This window comes from Perissodus microlepis, chromosome 23, assembly GCF_051167445.1.
Source record: "Perissodus microlepis isolate ML-2025 ecotype Zambia chromosome 23, ASM5116744v1, whole genome shotgun sequence".
In the NCBI taxonomy this organism is placed as follows: domain Eukaryota; kingdom Metazoa; phylum Chordata; class Actinopteri; order Cichliformes; family Cichlidae; genus Perissodus; species Perissodus microlepis.
The window spans coordinates 40,058,115-40,075,540 of record NC_140482.1 but is presented as its reverse complement, the minus strand read 5'-3'; the positions used below and the strand labels follow the sequence as shown (position 1 = coordinate 40,075,540).

The 17,426-nt window shown below is 41.6% G+C and overlaps 2 protein-coding genes across 3 annotated transcripts in view; both read left to right on the top strand.

Annotated features, from left to right (window-relative positions):
- Positions 1-5,313, top strand: part of rxrgb (retinoid X receptor, gamma b) — a 28,757-nt gene extending 23,444 nt beyond the window's left edge. Inside the window, exons 5-10 of one of the 2 annotated variants that reach the window (XM_084920836.1) lie at positions 272-432; positions 1,096-1,225; positions 1,710-1,842; positions 2,145-2,236; positions 3,203-3,308; positions 4,826-5,313. In XM_084920836.1, the coding sequence (XP_084776962.1) occupies positions 272-432; positions 1,096-1,225; positions 1,710-1,842; positions 2,145-2,236; positions 3,203-3,308; positions 4,826-4,973 (770 nt within the window). In that variant the 3' untranslated portion in view covers positions 4,974-5,313. The remainder of the gene's footprint in view (positions 1-271; positions 433-1,095; positions 1,226-1,709; positions 1,843-2,144; positions 2,237-3,202; positions 3,309-4,825) is intronic. The other variant, XM_084920837.1, reaches the window with a different exon arrangement.
- A 127-nt stretch (positions 5,314-5,440) lies between these two features.
- Positions 5,441-16,509, top strand: lmx1a (LIM homeobox transcription factor 1, alpha). The gene is made up of 9 exons (XM_084920838.1): positions 5,441-6,465; positions 6,555-6,600; positions 6,960-7,140; positions 11,961-12,181; positions 12,604-12,782; positions 13,397-13,474; positions 13,916-13,997; positions 15,640-15,819; positions 15,991-16,509. The coding sequence occupies exons 2-9, from the start codon at positions 6,573-6,575 to the stop codon at positions 16,131-16,133; spliced, it is 1,092 nt and encodes a 363-aa protein (XP_084776964.1). The 5' UTR covers positions 5,441-6,465; positions 6,555-6,572; the 3' UTR covers positions 16,134-16,509.
- The last annotated feature ends 917 nt before the right edge of the window (positions 16,510-17,426 follow it).

Genomic DNA, 17,426 nt, shown 5'->3' with positions numbered 1-17,426 from the left:
GGCGCTTAATATTGTAAGATGAAGACGCTACAAGAATAGAGAAAATCCCAACATTCAGATGTTCCCCTGTGAGCAAGTACTTGGCAACAGTGGGAAGGAAAAAACCTCATGGCAGAACCAGGCTCAGGGAGGGGCGGCTATCTGTCGCGACCGGTTAGGGGGGTTTGAGTTATCTGCTAATATTACGGATTTTCTAGTTACCAATTCAGGATGTTTAAATGCTGTGTGTTGCACTTTAAATATGTGGTTTTTTTTGTGTGTCTGTGTGCAGCGGTGCAGGAAGAGAGGCAGCGTGGGAAAGAGCGGGGTGAGAATGAGGTAGAATCCACCAGCAGTTTCAATGAGGACATGCCTGTGGACAAGATCCTAGATGCTGAGTTGGCTGTAGAACCCAAAACAGAGACGTACAGCGACGGCAGCCCCGGGAACTCGGTAATTAATACAGGCACTGGTCCATGTCTCTTTCACTGTTTGTATTATGAATCTGATCTTATTATAAACATAAACACACAAGCTTGGCTAAATAGTTTTGAGTGTGAAGCTGGGACCGGATGGAATTGGGTCAGTTGAATATAAATAACACAAGCTGAGGAGTTTATGGGAATAAATCTAGGCTTTAGTATTGCTCCAAAATTCTGACAAGCTACTTTGTGCAGTTGTCATAATCTCCTGGGTTAATCTGTTGAGATAATGTAGCCGAGCTGCCGAGTTGCTCTGGTCCAAAACTAACTCTTAAATCTGAGAAGTTAGTAAACAAATTAAGTAAACACTGATTTGGCAATTTACTGGGTATGAGCTCAAGCATTTAAATGAATTTTAAAACCTAGAGGTTGGGTAACAGAGCCACAATTTAAAAGCTGTGCGGAACTTGGATTGAATTGTGCTTCAAGATATTTCCCTTCTTTGGTATGTAGAATTTAGGATTGTATTAAAACTACCGCAAGCAACGAGAGAAATTGTTGGTTTAAAAAGAGTCAAAAATAGCCAATGTTGCACCTGGTTACCAGCTGTTGCTAGAAAAAGTTTAGATGTCACTAACAGTGCTTACAATCACATTAAATCGGTCTGGCACTTGTCCTACATGTTCTTCTCCAGACCAATGACCCTGTCACCAATATCTGCCAAGCAGCAGACAAACAGCTTTTCACCTTGGTGGAGTGGGCGAAAAGGATCCCGCACTTCTCCGAGCTCCCCCTCGATGACCAGGTCATCTTACTACGAGCAGGTAGACACGCAAACACAAACCAGTGCATGCAGCAAGCTTATGCTCACACAAATATCAGACCACACACTCATACACAGCAGTTTCCTGCAAGGGTAAACAGTCCTTTATCCTCCCTTTCCCCCTCACTTTTTGTGTAGTATTTTCATTCAGAGTAGTTGCCGAGCCGATGTCAAGCAGTCTATTTAAGTCTTTTTTTTTTTTGTAACATCTAGTTTAATGGAGCAGTGAAACCAAAATAACTGGACCATTTGCAAGTCCCAGCAGTGCAGTTTGCTTCCAGTGCTGACCTCTGCTGGGAGGAGATTTAACACATGCCAGGACGATAAAGTGAAAAAGTCACAAAATGGATAATTAATTTTAAGCAAGCAGGAAAATCACAGAACATGTTTTTGTGTATTTAATTTACACAAACTAAAGACGGGCTTTAAAAAGACGAGTGGATCGAGATGTCACTCGTTTTTCTTTGTTCCTTTTTTGTGTCCAGGCTGGAACGAGCTACTAATTGCATCATTCTCGCATCGCTCAGTCACGGTAAAAGACGGTATCCTGCTGGCAACAGGTCTTCACGTCCACAGAAGCAGCGCCCACAGTGCTGGAGTTGGCTCCATCTTTGACAGGTAGGAAGGATTGAAAGATGAGGCAAAAAGATAAAATAATGTGACATTTAGACTCCTTCATGATTAACCTCTTAATTCTGTATATTTTGTGGTTGGAGGCAACCCCCCCAACACCACCGTTAACTGGCTGTAAATGTTACTAATGTCTTAACTGCATTCATTTCAGTGTGTTGTCATTTAAACTAAATACATATTTGCATAGAAATGCAAATTCTTTACTGAGAAATTATTCTAATTATTATACTGATTTAATTCAGTCCTATTTTGTGACTCGTCATTGTTTCTTTCTTGATTTCCTGCAGAGTACTCACAGAGTTAGTATCTAAAATGAAAGATATGCAGATGGATAAGACGGAGCTCGGCTGCTTGCGAGCAATTGTCCTCTTCAATCCAGGTCAGTCTGGCCTCTTGAGATTGTTACATACCACCCAAAACAACATTTTCACAGACATTCCAGTTGTGTTATTTCACCGCTTATTTTAGTAACTGCAGAATCACTATACTGGATTCATGAAATTCAAGTGAACATATTTGTCAAGTGTAATGTTGGTCATCACAATATTATGGCTAGTTGGAGAGATTTTACTGTGCACCCATGCATTCCTAATGGCCCAGTCAGACTAGACTAAAAATAGGATAGTACTTTATATCAAGAAAAATTAGTGTTTGCCCGGATTCTTTTTGCTGACTGTAAGTAGTTGCAGCAACCATTTTCAATTGCACAGGTGTCTTGGTAGAAGAAAACAACGTTGCTGAGCACCTGTGTCATATAAATCAGTCAATTAACCATCCTGCAGCAATTAGGTCATTATTTGTGGAGGAATTTCTGAATCTCTGTTTAAAATTTATGAGGTTCTGGCTGGACTCTAAATGTAATGATGCATTCAGTTTCCCTTGGAAGCAGGGCTGGGAGTGACATCACTCCCAAGTTGAGTGTGTTCCAGTAGTGAAGTCAGAAAAACAGGATTTATTTTGTTCCTTAGCAAGTAGAGCCCTTCATACCATGATGGGGATACAAGGTGATGTTTGTTTGGGTTTGTTGTTTTTTTTTTTTAACTGAAAAACACAACAGCAACACATTTATGGTTAGAGCCTGGACGGTGTTCTGTATATGGCTTATTTAGTGAATCAAATATGTACAACAGTATTTTCACAGATTGAAAGTTGAGAACGCTGAAATTCAGACTTATAGCTTCAAATGGAATACACTGAATTTCTGTGTTGTTAGACAGCAACAGATTTATGATTTTTGCTCACAGTTAACAGCCATATTATCACAAACAGACTGCAGAAAATTGACTCCATTCGATCACAAACTAGCAGAATGACTTGTGTGTTTTGTTTTGGGTCTTTTTTCCAGATGCAAAAGGTTTGTCTAACCCAGCAGAGGTTGAGGGGCTGAGAGAAAAGGTCTATGCTTCATTGGAGTCGTATACAAAACAGAAGTACCCCGACCAGCCTGGCAGGTAGGAACTGTTCCATTACAACATTGATCATTTTTAAACACATTGCTGCACTGGATGTAAAGAATAATAAGGATGGCAGCTTGCATTATATTAGTACACAGCTCTTATGTAAGTAAAACACTTTTGCCTAATCACAACATTACATTTAAAAGGATGTAGGCTGATAACGCTATTTGTAACTGCAAATTGTTGCCATTGATTGTATTTTTTATTTGGGAGCTGATTGAGAGCAACAGGTATTAGAGGTAAAAGCACATACTGCAAACTTCCTGAAAAGTCAACACATCACAGCTGAGATGCAGAAAGAACGCTTAAGAATATTTTGGTCACTGTTGAGATCACAGTTATTATTATTATTACGCCATGAATATTTCACCTCACTGAAAAAACGTTTAATGGTGAAATTATGACATAAAGTGCACATAATTGAAGTGAAACTAACATGCCACAGCCCGGCAGTGAAAAAGATCACCACTGCAACATGTAATACTTTTTCTTGTTTGTTTTCATTAATCTAAATCATAAATCTCTGTGAGCAAAGAATTGATTTTTGAAAGGTAAATGTAACACTAGCTTGACTTTCTTTGAAATGGCTTACTGTGTACGGTATGTTGTCTCATGAAAAGTGAGATGTTTACAATATTAAAAAAAAAAAATCTTTATATGCACTCACTATATTCTTTATTAGGAACATCTTGCTAGTCCTTTTGGGCCATATTGATATGATCGCTGCATGTCTATGATGGGATTCTCACGTTCCACCACATCCCAAAGGTGCTCTATTGGATTGAGATCCGGTGACTGTGGTGTTTTATCCTGCTGGAAAAAGCTATCGGAAAATGGGAACACTGTGATCAATAATGATATAGTCAGCACCAATGTTCAAATAAGCAGTGATGTTTAAAGCGATGCTCAGTTGGAGCCCAAAATGTGCCAAGAAAATATCTCCCACACACACACACTACCACCAACAGCAGCCTGAATTGTATACAGGGCAGAATGCATCCGTGTTTGCACTAAATTCTGACCCTATTATTCTAATGTCACAGTAAAAATTGTGACTTATCAAATGAGACATTGTTTGTCCATTCCTCTGTGGTTCAATTTAGGTGGTGCCCTGTCCTTTAGCAGGTGACCCGGTGTGGTCTTGTTGCTGCTGTAGGCCATCTGCTTTAAAGTTTAATATGTTGTGCATTCAGAGATGCTCCCATGCATATATTTTCTTTTTTGGACTATTCTCTGCAAACCGTAGAGATGATTGTCACCTTTCGTCCTGAACTTCAGCAGGTCATCTTGATCATGTCTACATGCCTAAATGCAGAGTTGCTGTCATGTGATTGGCTGATTAGATATTTGCATTACAAAGCAGGTGAACAGGTGTATCAAACAAAGTGGCTAGTGAGTGTGTGTAAAATATGCCTTTTTTCTTTTTACACAACTTTGAACATGTGTGGAAGTGAGTTTTAAGCTCAGTTGTTCACGCCTCACTATTTGGCACGACTTTTTATTATTCTCAGGTTTGCCAAACTGCTGCTGCGCCTGCCTGCCCTGCGCTCCATCGGCCTCAAATGTTTGGAGCATCTGTTCTTCTTCAAGCTAATTGGGGACACGCCTATTGACACCTTTTTGATGGAGATGCTGGAGGCTCCGCATCAGATCACATGACACACGTCTTCCCCTTTCCCTTGTACATACTCCCGCATCATAAGCAATATGATGATGGAATTAAAAAGACTTGATTGAAATGTAAAACAGCTTATTTTGTACCCATTTAAAAAAAAATGCGATTAAAATGTTTAAAAAAAAATGTGGTTGTGGGGATGGTGGAGTCATAACACGATAAATTCCAATAAAGTTGGTTTGGAATTTTGTAAATAGCTAATTTCAGGTGTTTGTTTCAAAAGCCACCAAATGCAATTTGAAAAAAAAAAAATCATATTTTATTCAAAGCGGAATTGTATAAAACAAAAACCATCCCTGCATTTCTTAAACGTGTCTGAGAATTCTTACAGAATAAAGTTATTTAAAAATGTACATGAAATATTTTGTGCATTGTGTTAATGCCTTATCACATTTTCTTTTATTAGCTGTGTTTGGTATCAAATATAAAGTGAACCTGCTATTTTCACCCCTCGTCCACCAGATGGCGTCCACAGAGTGCCATCAAGACAGCATATTTTAGAGCTGTTTGCACGGATTCCTGTATCCTCCTCGTGGCTACGGTCTGTCAGAGTTACATGACTCGTCAGGGCCTCTGCAGGCTTCAGCATCACGAACTGCCAGGACCTCATCGCAAATACCTTTGATTTCATTAAGACTTCTTGGTGAAGATAATCCATGAAGAAATAGGAATCTACAGAGAACAAAAAAGAAAATCTACGTCGGAATATGTGCTTATACTGGAATGAGTCAGTATGTTGGCTGATATGTAACAAAATCCGCACGGGTTTGCAGTTGTCCGCAATAGTTGCAACTGGAGCTAGAATATAAAATGGCATACAGCCATATCTTGCTCACATGTTTCAATAGGAAAAATAGATGTTGTTATTTTGCAAAAATCATTGGAATCGCTATGATCCCATTTACTGCCAAGACTGGGCTAAAGTGAAACTTTGTGAAGCCACTAATTCGCAGAAAAAACAAACTGATCATTTAAAGATTTGGGGGGGGGAAATCATCACTTAAGTGTGTGACCTTTTAACCTGCAGTTTACTTCATGAACATTAAAATATCATCAAATCACAATTTGAATAGTACTGGCATTAAGGCTTGGCGAGAGAGACACACAAGCGTGGGGGAGAGAGCGAGTGACCGAGGGAGGAGAGAGAGTGCCTGGCAGAGAACGAGAGAGAAAGAGAGAGAGAGAGAGAGGTAACCTGCACCTGCACATGGAGGAAGTCTTACTCTGTTTCGCGCTCGCTCTCTCTCACTCTCTTTCCCGTTCACCCCTAATAGGATAATTGATAGACAGCCCAAATAGTCAATAACTGTGGACTCAGCGAGGTCGCTCGAAGCACTAAGCAGAAACTTTGATGCGCTGCTCTCTGCTCCGAGGAGCAAGTTGCAGGGGAACTTTGAGTGGCGGAGATGCTCTGAGCAGGACTGGGAGTTCATAACCAAAATCCTTCGCTGCTGACAGGAAACTCGCATTTTACAGGTATGCCACTCTTCTTAGAAAACTCTAAGAAGAAAATCTTAGAAAAATGTTTTCCTTAAATTAAACCTTGGTGAAAATATATTTCGCAGCTTCTTCAGGGAACAGCAATGGTGGATATACCGGATACATCCTTAGGTAAGTAAACATGTATTTTATCAATATACTGAGATTAGATTCGTTTATTTTAAGCAACTTCATTTATTTTTTTTTATCAGCTCAACAGAATTACTCAGTTGCTAGAATTTAACAATTTGATATTTTAAAAAAGTGCTAACTTTAAAATAATTGTTCAAATGTATATCGCTCTTATAAAGCACATGCACACATTTTCCTCTGATTATAAAAGAGGAAAAGTTTGGTTAATTTGCCAACCTTCGCCTAGTTCAGCCACTTGGTTACGCACACAACAAAATTTGCCAGTTTTCATTTCTTCAGTTTTATCCTTCTCGCTGAACCAAAATATTTACCAATTAAAGGATTTCCGTGCATTGCAGATGTGAATCGGAGGGCAGTGTGTGCCGGATGCCATCGGTTGATCAGAGACAGATTCCTGCTCAGAGTCACTGACGGCCTCTGGCATGAGGACTGCGTGCGGTGCGCAGCGTGCGGGGACGCGCTCACGAACTCCTGCTTTCTGCGGGACCGCAAACTTTACTGCAAACGGGACTATGCTGAGTGAGTTATTATTTATAGCTGTTTGGTTCATAGGTGGCGTAAGTAGTAGTTCCTTTTTCACGGGAAGTCACCAATTTCAGCTTTAACCAAGACGTGACAAAATAAAATTTGCAACTTGGGCACATATAATGCAACACACGCAGGCATGTTAAGAAAAAAACTACCTAATATTTCTCATACAGTAAAAAAAAAAAAAAAAAAGAAGAAAAAAAAAATATATATATTAAACGACTCTAACCATTAAAATGTTTGAATAAGCGTTTTAACACAACACTAAACTAATAAAGTTCTAAATAAAATAGTCGTTTTTATGCAGCTTCCTGCAAAAATATAATCATGATATAGAAAAATATATATGACCTTTTCTGCCATTTAAAAAAATGAAAACTATGTTATTTGACTTCAGTTTTGATCATTTTATTCTGAGGGCCAAACCTGATGGTGTATCATTAAGGTCATTTTTGCAACAGTACAGCTTTGTCCAGACTTGACCTTGACTAAGAAAGAAAGTGTGTGTGTATGTGCGCGCGTGTGTGTCTGAGAGATAAAGAAAATAACTTTCTCATAAGGCCAACATAAATATTTCTAATCCTTCTTAGTGTTGTATTTGGTAGACATGGATGCATTTTGTGTGCAGTTGTGTTTAAATGTGTGTATATGCCGTAATATGACTTCCAGTAAACTTGGCACAGTGCACTGAGAGAACAAGGTGACTGTAGGAGGAAGGGGTGGCAAGGGAGCTGAAATGTAAGAAAACTATTGTATTGTGTTGCGTTCGTCCGTACATGCACATGCGCACACACACAATAATGTGGTCACACCTTCATGCACAACCAGGGGTAAGGCTCAACTGACACATTGTCAAAATGTGTTAAAATTTTGAGGCCCACTGACGTGGCAACTGCAAGCTGGGGACAACATATGGTCCCCCACCCATCCACACACACAAAAAATAAATAAATAAAAAAAAAATCACCTACTGCTCATGCCCTCCTACCTCATTCACCAGCTCATCCCCCCTCAGCTTCCAAATACACTCTGCACACCCTAAAAGGCAACAACTCACATTATTTTTGAACAATTTGGTAATGGCTGTTCTGCCAAGCACACAGGGAAGCAAGGAAATGTTTCGACACACTCATGTTGGAGACATATACCTTTAAGGAGATGGAGTGTTTTAGAAAAAATATGTAGATTTAATTTCTGTAAAACAAAACAAAAAAAATTAATGTACTTAGTGTCTTCAGTGGAGATAATAACACTTGGCGAAAACACGTAGTAAAGACTTGTACTGAGAGGTAATTAGGAGTGCACAGCCATATGTCAGAAGGTCTGGTGCATCCCTACAAGAGGGACGGTGAGGATAGTGTGAACTTATTTTGGGGGACAGTGCGCTCCATGAGCCCTGGCGTTATGCGCCGTGGCATCTGGAAAGCTCTTCACACAGCAGCCCCTGTGTTGAGCAATGGGACAACGCCCAGCCGACCGTGAGTTATCTGACCTGATCAATTAGCAGGAGGCCTGGTGCCAAAGCTCCACCTCTGAGTCCACCCGTCATCCTTCCACCCCTGCTGTCCTGTCTGGAGTTATGACACCCAATAACACATGAGCACTACTTTTGTCCACAATGAGGGTTTTAAAACTGTGCCAGTTTTTTTTTTCTTCTCACCAACAAACTATGTCCTGCTCCCCCGTTCGGCTGATGCAAAACAAGTGTGATTATTCCATACTGTGACAACATTTGTCTTTTACCACATGCTGCATCGTCTGACTGAATCTTGCTTTGTTTTTACCTTTGTTTCATCAGTGCCGGCCATACCATGAAGCCTGGCCCATTCATGTGGTTTATAAGACAATAATGCTAATATTTTCCAGTACCAGAGGACCGTACAGATTTCAATTTTATATATATTTATGCATCTAAAATGTTTCTTTTTAATAACAAATAGGAACATGAGGATATAATATATGTGCCACAAAGGAATAATAACATTAAAAAAGGGTTGAAAATTAAAAAATTAACTTATCAAAACTTATTGAAAAACATAATTAAAGTAGTTTATCTCTTTGGATGATCTAATATGTGTGATATAACAAACAAGATGCATAAAAACATTTTTGTTTTAACAGAACTTTACTAAATTTCATTGTCTGTCCCAGTTACTGTGGCAGACAAGACTAACTTAAGCATATTTAAACTCACTCAGTATATGAGAAAGTAATCACAACCAAAAAATAAAATAAATTCAATGTGTTTTCATATAATAATACTTTCTGATAGAGTCCTTTTTTCCTCTTTAATTTCATTTTTGATTATATCAAAACACTTTGAATTAAATTTTTTATAAAGACCAGCTGAGCAGAGGGGTTTTTGCACCTCAAGCGTGGGGGGGGGGGAATCCATCTGTTTTTCTTCCTCTTATCCAACCCGAGGGTTGCATTGAAAAAACACAGTATTTAAGCGTTAATTATAAAGTCATCGGTAGTATGTGTGGTATTAGCTTGCAGTCATTGCCCCACATTTTAGAGAAGCCGCTGAAGCTTTTCTAACTGTAATAATTAATTTACAATAATCTGATTCATTTAGACGACTGAATGCAGTTGTTTTTAATAATGCTTGTTTTATTCCATAGTTTATACATTGGCTGTCTGACCTGTAGTGACTCCAGTTTTCTGAAGCCGTATGCAGAATCCTGTCTGACAGCGTGTCTTCAGGTTGGTTTAGGTTAACTAAACGGTTCAGCGGGCAGGTGGACCGGACAGCAGATTGGCCGTCAGATCTTCGGTGTGACTTGCTGTGCACTTGACCTGACGATCTGTATCTGATACATAGCTCCCGCTGGTGTGTGCATTCAGCAATGGATCCAAGTTAACCTGATCCAGAAACAAGATCTGTCTCTCTGCTTGTCCACTAGACCAGCAGTCTGTTTGCCTGACTGCCAAAGGTCAGCACTGAAGTCAGAGCAAGAACAATGAAAGAGGAGGGCTTGAGGAAAACTGAGTTTGTCTGTGTACATTTCTGCTAAACACTCATCTTTTTATACAGTGCTTCCGCATTAGGAGTGCCTCACCCAGACCATGTCAGTGTGGAGGAGTGCAAAATTTTGCTGACTTACTCTGTAATGATCTTGTCACTAATTGCCATGTCTAAATCCAGCGTGACTGAGTGTTCCCGCTCTCCTGGCCGAGCCTCTGGGCCAATCATGTCAGCGGAAACTCTGAAATATTAAACACCTTGAACCACTCCATAAGTATTGGAGGTACTCTTACCTTTGCATTAACGACGCTTAAGAGTACTGGGGATAATTAGACGAACTGGATAAGGCGTATAATGGAAAAGCGCTTCTCGAAACACGAATGATCTCAAAACATTAATGCCCATAGTTTCTTCTCCACTGGCATTAGCATCATACTGAGATGTCAAATCAAATACTTTGCGGTATCTCAGAGACCCAGAAACATTCAGGGTATTTCCTCTGCCACACTTCCTTTGAGATATTTGATTGATGCATCTTGTGTTGCCACAGGAATGCACATTCCACAGACGGTATGTTGACCATATTAAAGCACATACCATTGAAGCTGTGGGGCAGACAACTCAGATGGGTCAAGCAGACCGACCCTCCTGAGCTTCTGGGAAGGGGCTCTTACCATCGCCATAGTGACCCCAGAGCAACAGTAAGGTCTTAGCAATGTCTGGCTTTAGGACGTACGAGCTCCGGAGCCTTTGACAGGGATATGTCAACATGGCTGTTAGTTTTATTTTCAACTTAAAAATTAATTTTTTTGGAAATATTGTTCTCATTCGGAATTTGAAATATATCCAAAAATGAATTTATTTGCTTAAGTTTGGGGTGTATTCTTTTTCTAGGTAGTGTAAAAATTTGCAGTATCTTTGTACTATTAAGAAGAAAGTCAATAAAAGCAACATTACACAATTTATTCAAATTAACTTATTAAAGTAAATAAAATAGATTCAATGTGATTAGGACATACAGAATAATAATTGTGGTTATTAATGTGTCCATGCACAGTGTTAGAATAACCTCCAATGCTCCTATTTTCTGATGGTTTCACAGTATCAAGAAAAAGACTTTTCTCATGAGGCACATGGAGTATTTTTATTTGGAAACAAAAAAGGGGAAAAGCTGTCACTTTCTCAAGCCTCTGTGCTGACTGCTCTGGTGACCTAGTCAAGTCTGGAGACAAACGCCAGCTCCAGAATGATGACGCATCATCCTGCGTGACAGACCCAAAATGCGGAGGTGCCAGCCAGCGGACAATGGTCCTGCTGCTTGAGGGCTGGCTCTGTCTTTGTCTACTTCTGGTTAAGCAGACTTACGGATAATTCCACGGATAATTCCTGGGACCAGTGGCTCAGTCTCTCCCACCAGGAGATCTGATTCCACCCCTCTGCCTGGAGCCATGGCCTGCCGAGAGCCTTTCTCCTGCCTCCCCAGGAGCGCAGCCTCGGACACGGCAGTCGGAGCCACGGCAACAGTCTCTGAGGCTAAGCTCACCAGTACTGGTTGCCAGGCGCTAAGATACACACCCGACACACTAAGGGTATGTGTCTGAGTGGTCCGGGCAGGAGGGGGGAAAAGGCGAGAGAAGTCAGGCTGGCGGTTGTTTTGAGTGACAGCTCGACTCAGCAACATTCTCAAAGTCTACCCAGCATTTTTTGGTTTTCTCATAGTCCCATCTTACTGATGTGTGAGGGGGTCCTCAAGTGTCTAAAGAAAACAAAATCCCTATTCTCTGTTATTTACTCAGCTCTCACACTTTCTCTCTCTGTGCGCTTGCTTTCCTCCACTGTTCAGTCTGTTTGCAGTGCGTTGTGCAGGGTGCACAGAAGCCATCTCTCCTGCAGAGCTGGTGATGCGTACGGGGGCCGCTGTGTTCCACCTGCGCTGTTTCACCTGCAGCGTTTGTTCCTGCCGCCTGCAGACAGGAGATCGCTGCGTCCTCAGGGAGGGACAGCTACTATGTGCCAGAGAGGGCTACCACCAATGTCTGGCCAGTCCTAGCTCTTCTGAAACAGGTACAGAAATTCATGCTGCTCTTTGATTTGTAATAAATTCACAATCCATTTTGATGATTAAATCCCATTTTAAGAATTCAAACTGTGTCCAGCATTGGGTAAAATAAGCACATTTTAGTTTGAGTAACTAACTGTACTCAAACTTGGCAATAAAAACATTGCCAAAATAATGATTCAAATGAAGTGGTAAAATACCAGTTCGAATTGGGACATAAAAATCATCCTGGGAGACACAGAAAAGCCGAAAACTCAGCCCGACATCAGCCAAGTTGATGTAAAGTATCTGCATTTTAAACAAAAACTAAAATTCTTATAAAAAAATATTTAAACATTGGCATGAATTTTCCTTGTGTTTCACAACAAAAGAAAGAATTTCTGTTTTTATGTGAATATTTTCAATCATATCTATGCCTGTCTTCTAGGTAAAAGTAATGATGAAGATGAAGAAGTTGAGGAGGAATCTGGAAGGATTGCAGGCAGAAAAGTTAAATCAGATGATGTGGAGAGCAAACGCCCCAAAAGACCTCGCACTATTCTGACCACTCAGCAAAGACGGACCTTTAAAGCATCCTTTGAGGTCTCCTCCAAGCCTTGTCGAAAGGTAAATGAAAAAAAATATCTTCTGTTACTTTGCATTCAAGTTAAAAGTATGAATCTATTTCATATCAGGACATAACATAGACTAGTGTTAGAAATTTTCATACAGCACTGTTTCAACTTTACACTTATTTTATTCATTGTTTAAAACAAGGTGCAAGGGCTAAGCCTTTTACTAGCTTGTACAATCCAGATACCCTTTTACCTCATATTGTGAAAGAAAGCCATTGTACCATGTGTCACCTTGACAGAATGAACAAAAAAAAGGAGAAAACTTCATTCAAAAATATGTGACATGGTTTCATGTATCTTCTGTACATTATTATCACTGTACTGCGGGTGGGTAGTTGGGCAGTTTTGTTATGAGTGACATTGCTAAATTCCTCATGAACTGACTTTAAAAGTACCAAAGTAAAGATTTTTGAAAATATAGCAGTTATTTTCACAAAAAAATAAGCATCATGAGTGTTTCTTTAAGCAGTTTCTGCCTCTTTGCTAAATTTGTGATGTGACGCAGATTTTTATTATCCTTCAAATGACCTCCTCATTCTTTTTTTTTTTTTTTTTTTTTACCCTCGCATTCTGTCTTTGTGTTGCCCTCCTGAATCTTAATCCAAGGTAAGAGAGACCTTGGCAGCTGAGACTGGTCTGAGTGTCCGGGTGGTGCAGGTCTGGTTCCAGAACCAAAGAGCCAAAGTAATTCAAAGTACACACACACGCGCGCACACACATACACACACACACACACACACACACACACACACACACACACACACACACACACACACACACACACACACACACACAGCATCATGCACTGCTAATAAAAGCCTTCTTTCTGCACTGTATTTGTAAGCCAGAGTGGAAATCAGCCTGGTTATCTCTTCATACAGGAAACTGATGACATCTCATGGAGAGATCACTGTAGATTAAACCCAATATTTCCTCACAATTTGGGCTCATGTGTGGCTGCCCTCTACTTCATTCTTGATACTTTACAACTGAGTGAACACAAGCATACTCCTGGGTGGTAGATGGACTGTGGAGTGGGAGGACAGTTTTTTTTACAGTAGACTTGAGGATTTGACTGCACTGAGGCATTAAAGAGCTTTAATGTCTCTCGATGCATGTTTTTAGATGAAGAAACTGGCCAGGAGACAACAGCAGCAGGAGCAGCAACAGACTCAGGAGCAGTGTGAACACCCATCGCATCACACAGGTATTATTCATAATTGCTTTTGTTCTCGCTGTAAGAAAAGGTACCGTTTTCTCTATTTATTTATCTGTTTCTAATCGGTAATGGGAAATATCTTGACTAAAGATTTTATTCAGCCTTTAAGTTATACAAAGTTCAAATTCAATTTATATAAAGCTTAGCTTTTTTTTTTTTTTTTTTTTACCTTTTATTGTTTATTTTATTTTATTTTTACTTGTTAAATACGGGACAGACTGGGGAAAAGAAAGGGGAGAAAGAAAGAGGGAAAGAAAAACAGCGGGGAAGAGGGACGGGGATAAAGGGCAAAAAACAAAAACAACAACAAAATAAGCAGACAAAAAATACATATATCAATCACCTGGATCACCTGTTGAGAAAGAAAAAAGAGAAAACAAGCAGAAGAAAAAAGAGCAACATAATAAACAACATCACGATGATATATGGGAATATAACAGTAAATACTAAATATTAAACATTATTGTGCAGCACATAAGATCGACAGCGCACAGTGTGCTTTGAGTTAGGAGCCAAAAAGGGTGTAGTTTTTGTGTGTGAGCACCCGTGTGTACACCTGTGAGCATAAACGCGCTTGTATTTAAAAGGTTCCTTCATGTAATGATCTGCTAGAGGGTGTGGGGGGGCCACAGCCCCGTCCACCAGGGCATGAAGCAGGTATGGAGGAGATCAAGACTCCAGACATCCAGAGGCCCTCAGAACACAAGAGACCAAGGAAGACCAACAGAGGGGCAGCCGCGCCACTATCCCAGAAAGAGCTGACGAGAGTCCCAGATGAGGGGTCACTCAGTAGCCGCGGGGCAGAGGCCAGGGGGGGTTGCAGTGACGTGCCCGTGAGCTCCGCCGGCAGCCAGCTGCGCCAGTGACCGAGCCCCAGGCCGAGAGGCCGAGGGCACCCCACCCCCGAAGTGGCCCGAGCAAGCCCCAGGCTCCAGGCCCCGACAAGCAGCCACCAAGGAGTGAGCCGGTGGGTACCCGGACGCCCACCCCCGGACACAAAGAACCACCAACGCACCGATGTCTGAGGGCGTCTGCCACTGGCAGGGGGAGTGGTGGTGGAGATAGGCCTCCATACCTTGGAGGGCCTGAGATGTCCCCAGAGAGGTGGCGTCTGATACCCGACCTGACATATAGACACAGACATACAGGCACACACAGATACAAACATCCATTCCCACCCTCATGCTCTCATATGCAATTACTCAACACTCACCCAACGTGGACACAGACATAAAGAGACACTGTACACACAATCACACTCCCCAAGCGTACTCTAAGCCCCAGGTCTAGGTACCCTTGCCTCCGGAGGGGGAAACTGCACCAAGACCCAGGTAGTGTTACCCTTTTCCCTGGGGTGGAGAGAAGCAGACTGCCCCGGCTCGGCAGCAGCAGGGAGGCCCCACATTCCAGACCCCAATCGGACGGCCAACTTCTCCTCCCAGCCCCCCCGCTCCAGCAGGCCGCAGAGAACGGGGGTGTGAGAAGACTCCAAAGTTTAGAACTAAAGTTTAGCTTGCTTAATTGTTTTGAAGGGGTTTCTGGAGTTAAAACAGGCTAAAATCATTAACAGAGAACAAAAGCTCATAAACACACAGCTCTGTGATCTCCTTTGGTTTCCTATGCTTCATAGCGCCCTCCAGTGGCAGTGTGACCTCTGAGATGAAGCACCTCGGGTCCTCTTATGTCCATATTGAACTGCAGCAGCAGCAGATGGGAATGACCACACTGGAACAGCAGGACTGGGACATGGACCCCTTCAGACAGGGCCTGACCCCGCCTCAGATGCCAGGGGATCACATGCATCCTTATGGTAAAAGATCTCAACGCAGTCAAATCCTCAGCTTATTTTAAGCCTTTTGTAAAACAAACATGAAATAAACGTAATTTTAAAAGTAAAAAAATGTACTTTTGATATTGCTGGTATTAGTTTAAACTTCCAATAGTAGTTGAGATACAAAATAATAATTTACATCTTTTTAAGGTTTCAAGAGCCTGTATGGCGATGTGGACAGAGACCCGCTGTGTCATATGGCTGACGGCGACTGCCTCTCTCTTGGCGACTCCTCGCCACTCACTCCTATTGACCGCCTCTACTCCATGCAGGACTCATACTTCACCTCGTGAGGGTGGCTATCAGATTCAGACAGACTGAATTTATCTCAGAAATGTGGTAATTTGGTACGTGGACGTAAAATGTTAGGGGACAGGGGTACACTCACAGTGATACCATGCAATACTATACCATGTTCACCTCTATACAAACCCAATTACACTCCTGCCTCTTATGCTTTAAAATCTCTTCAGAGTCTCCTGTACGTGCATGACACTGAACTCTCATTATGTTTGAATGCTAGATTATGAGAGCATAACTGCATCTACTCATGTAAATAGTTGACTGGGTGTGTATTTGTATTTATTCTCCAAATGTGTGTGTATGCTGTTCATCTCGATCGAATTAACAATAATCAGAAAATAATAAACATGAAACAGTGAATGTTCACTATGGTGTTACTACAAACTACGGGGTGATTTGTCCATATGAAAATGGGATATTCATGCTGAGGGTTAGAGGCAGGTCAGTCCATCCTCAGTGCTTATCAGTCCGATCTAGGTGACGGGTCAGTGAGACATCTTCTCCTGGCTGTTGAATGGATCGTCAGATTGTAAAATGCTGGGCTATGACAGCCGTATGGGTCAGTGGCAGGTAAGCATCACATCCACGCCGCCATCATCAACGCTCACATTGTGCTTTTTCTTGGTCAAAGGCCTTTGCTGCATTTTTCTGCCTTTTCCTTCCTTCAGTCAAAGAGGATGGGAGGAGGGGGAGGTGGGGGACCACCCAGGCGCTGTGCCCAGCTGGAATGCACCAATCATGGGAAGGGAGGTTGCGAAAACCCACGGAGGGGGCTTCAGACAACGGAGTGGCTGAAAGCTGTGTCAGGGGAGAATGCCCAGGGTGACACGGAGATATGAAGCCCTACTGTATGGAGTGCCTCCTTGCCCCAGCCGTGAACCCTCTCCTGGACCCATCTCATATTTCCCACTATGAAATCAGACCTTGCAAAGCAGAGAGCTCAAGTCAATGGTCAGGAACAATCTAACTGTCTGTCACCGTAGTACACTACTGCCAACCAGAGCTAAAGAAGCAAGCAGCAGAGTATACCTACAGTACGTCTGTGTTTCGGAGTCCCTTAGTATCTGTTTCTGTATCGGCTCTGAGCGTCTGCTGGCATGTGCATGTGTTCATTCTCATGTGTTAGAAGGAACAACACTCTTTGTTGTAGGGCCTAACATAACATAATGTATTCCTTGTATCTATAGGTGAATGAAAAGAGGGGGAAAAAAGGCTTAAATATTGGGGAAGAACGCCAAGGTGGTCACCTGGGGGAGCCTTTTACCTTCTTGTCTGTGTGCAGT

Excerpts from the sequence above, each read along its gene's own strand:
- lmx1a (XM_084920838.1), top strand. The coding sequence starts at position 6,573 with ATGGTGGATATACCGGATACATCCTTAG. Across the intron at positions 12,783-13,396 it reads CCTCCAAGCCTTGTCGAAAG|GTAAGAGAGACCTTGGCAGC; the intron begins GTAAATGAAAAA and ends TCTTAATCCAAG. Across the intron at positions 13,998-15,639 it reads ACACCCATCGCATCACACAG|CGCCCTCCAGTGGCAGTGTG; the intron begins GTATTATTCATA and ends TATGCTTCATAG.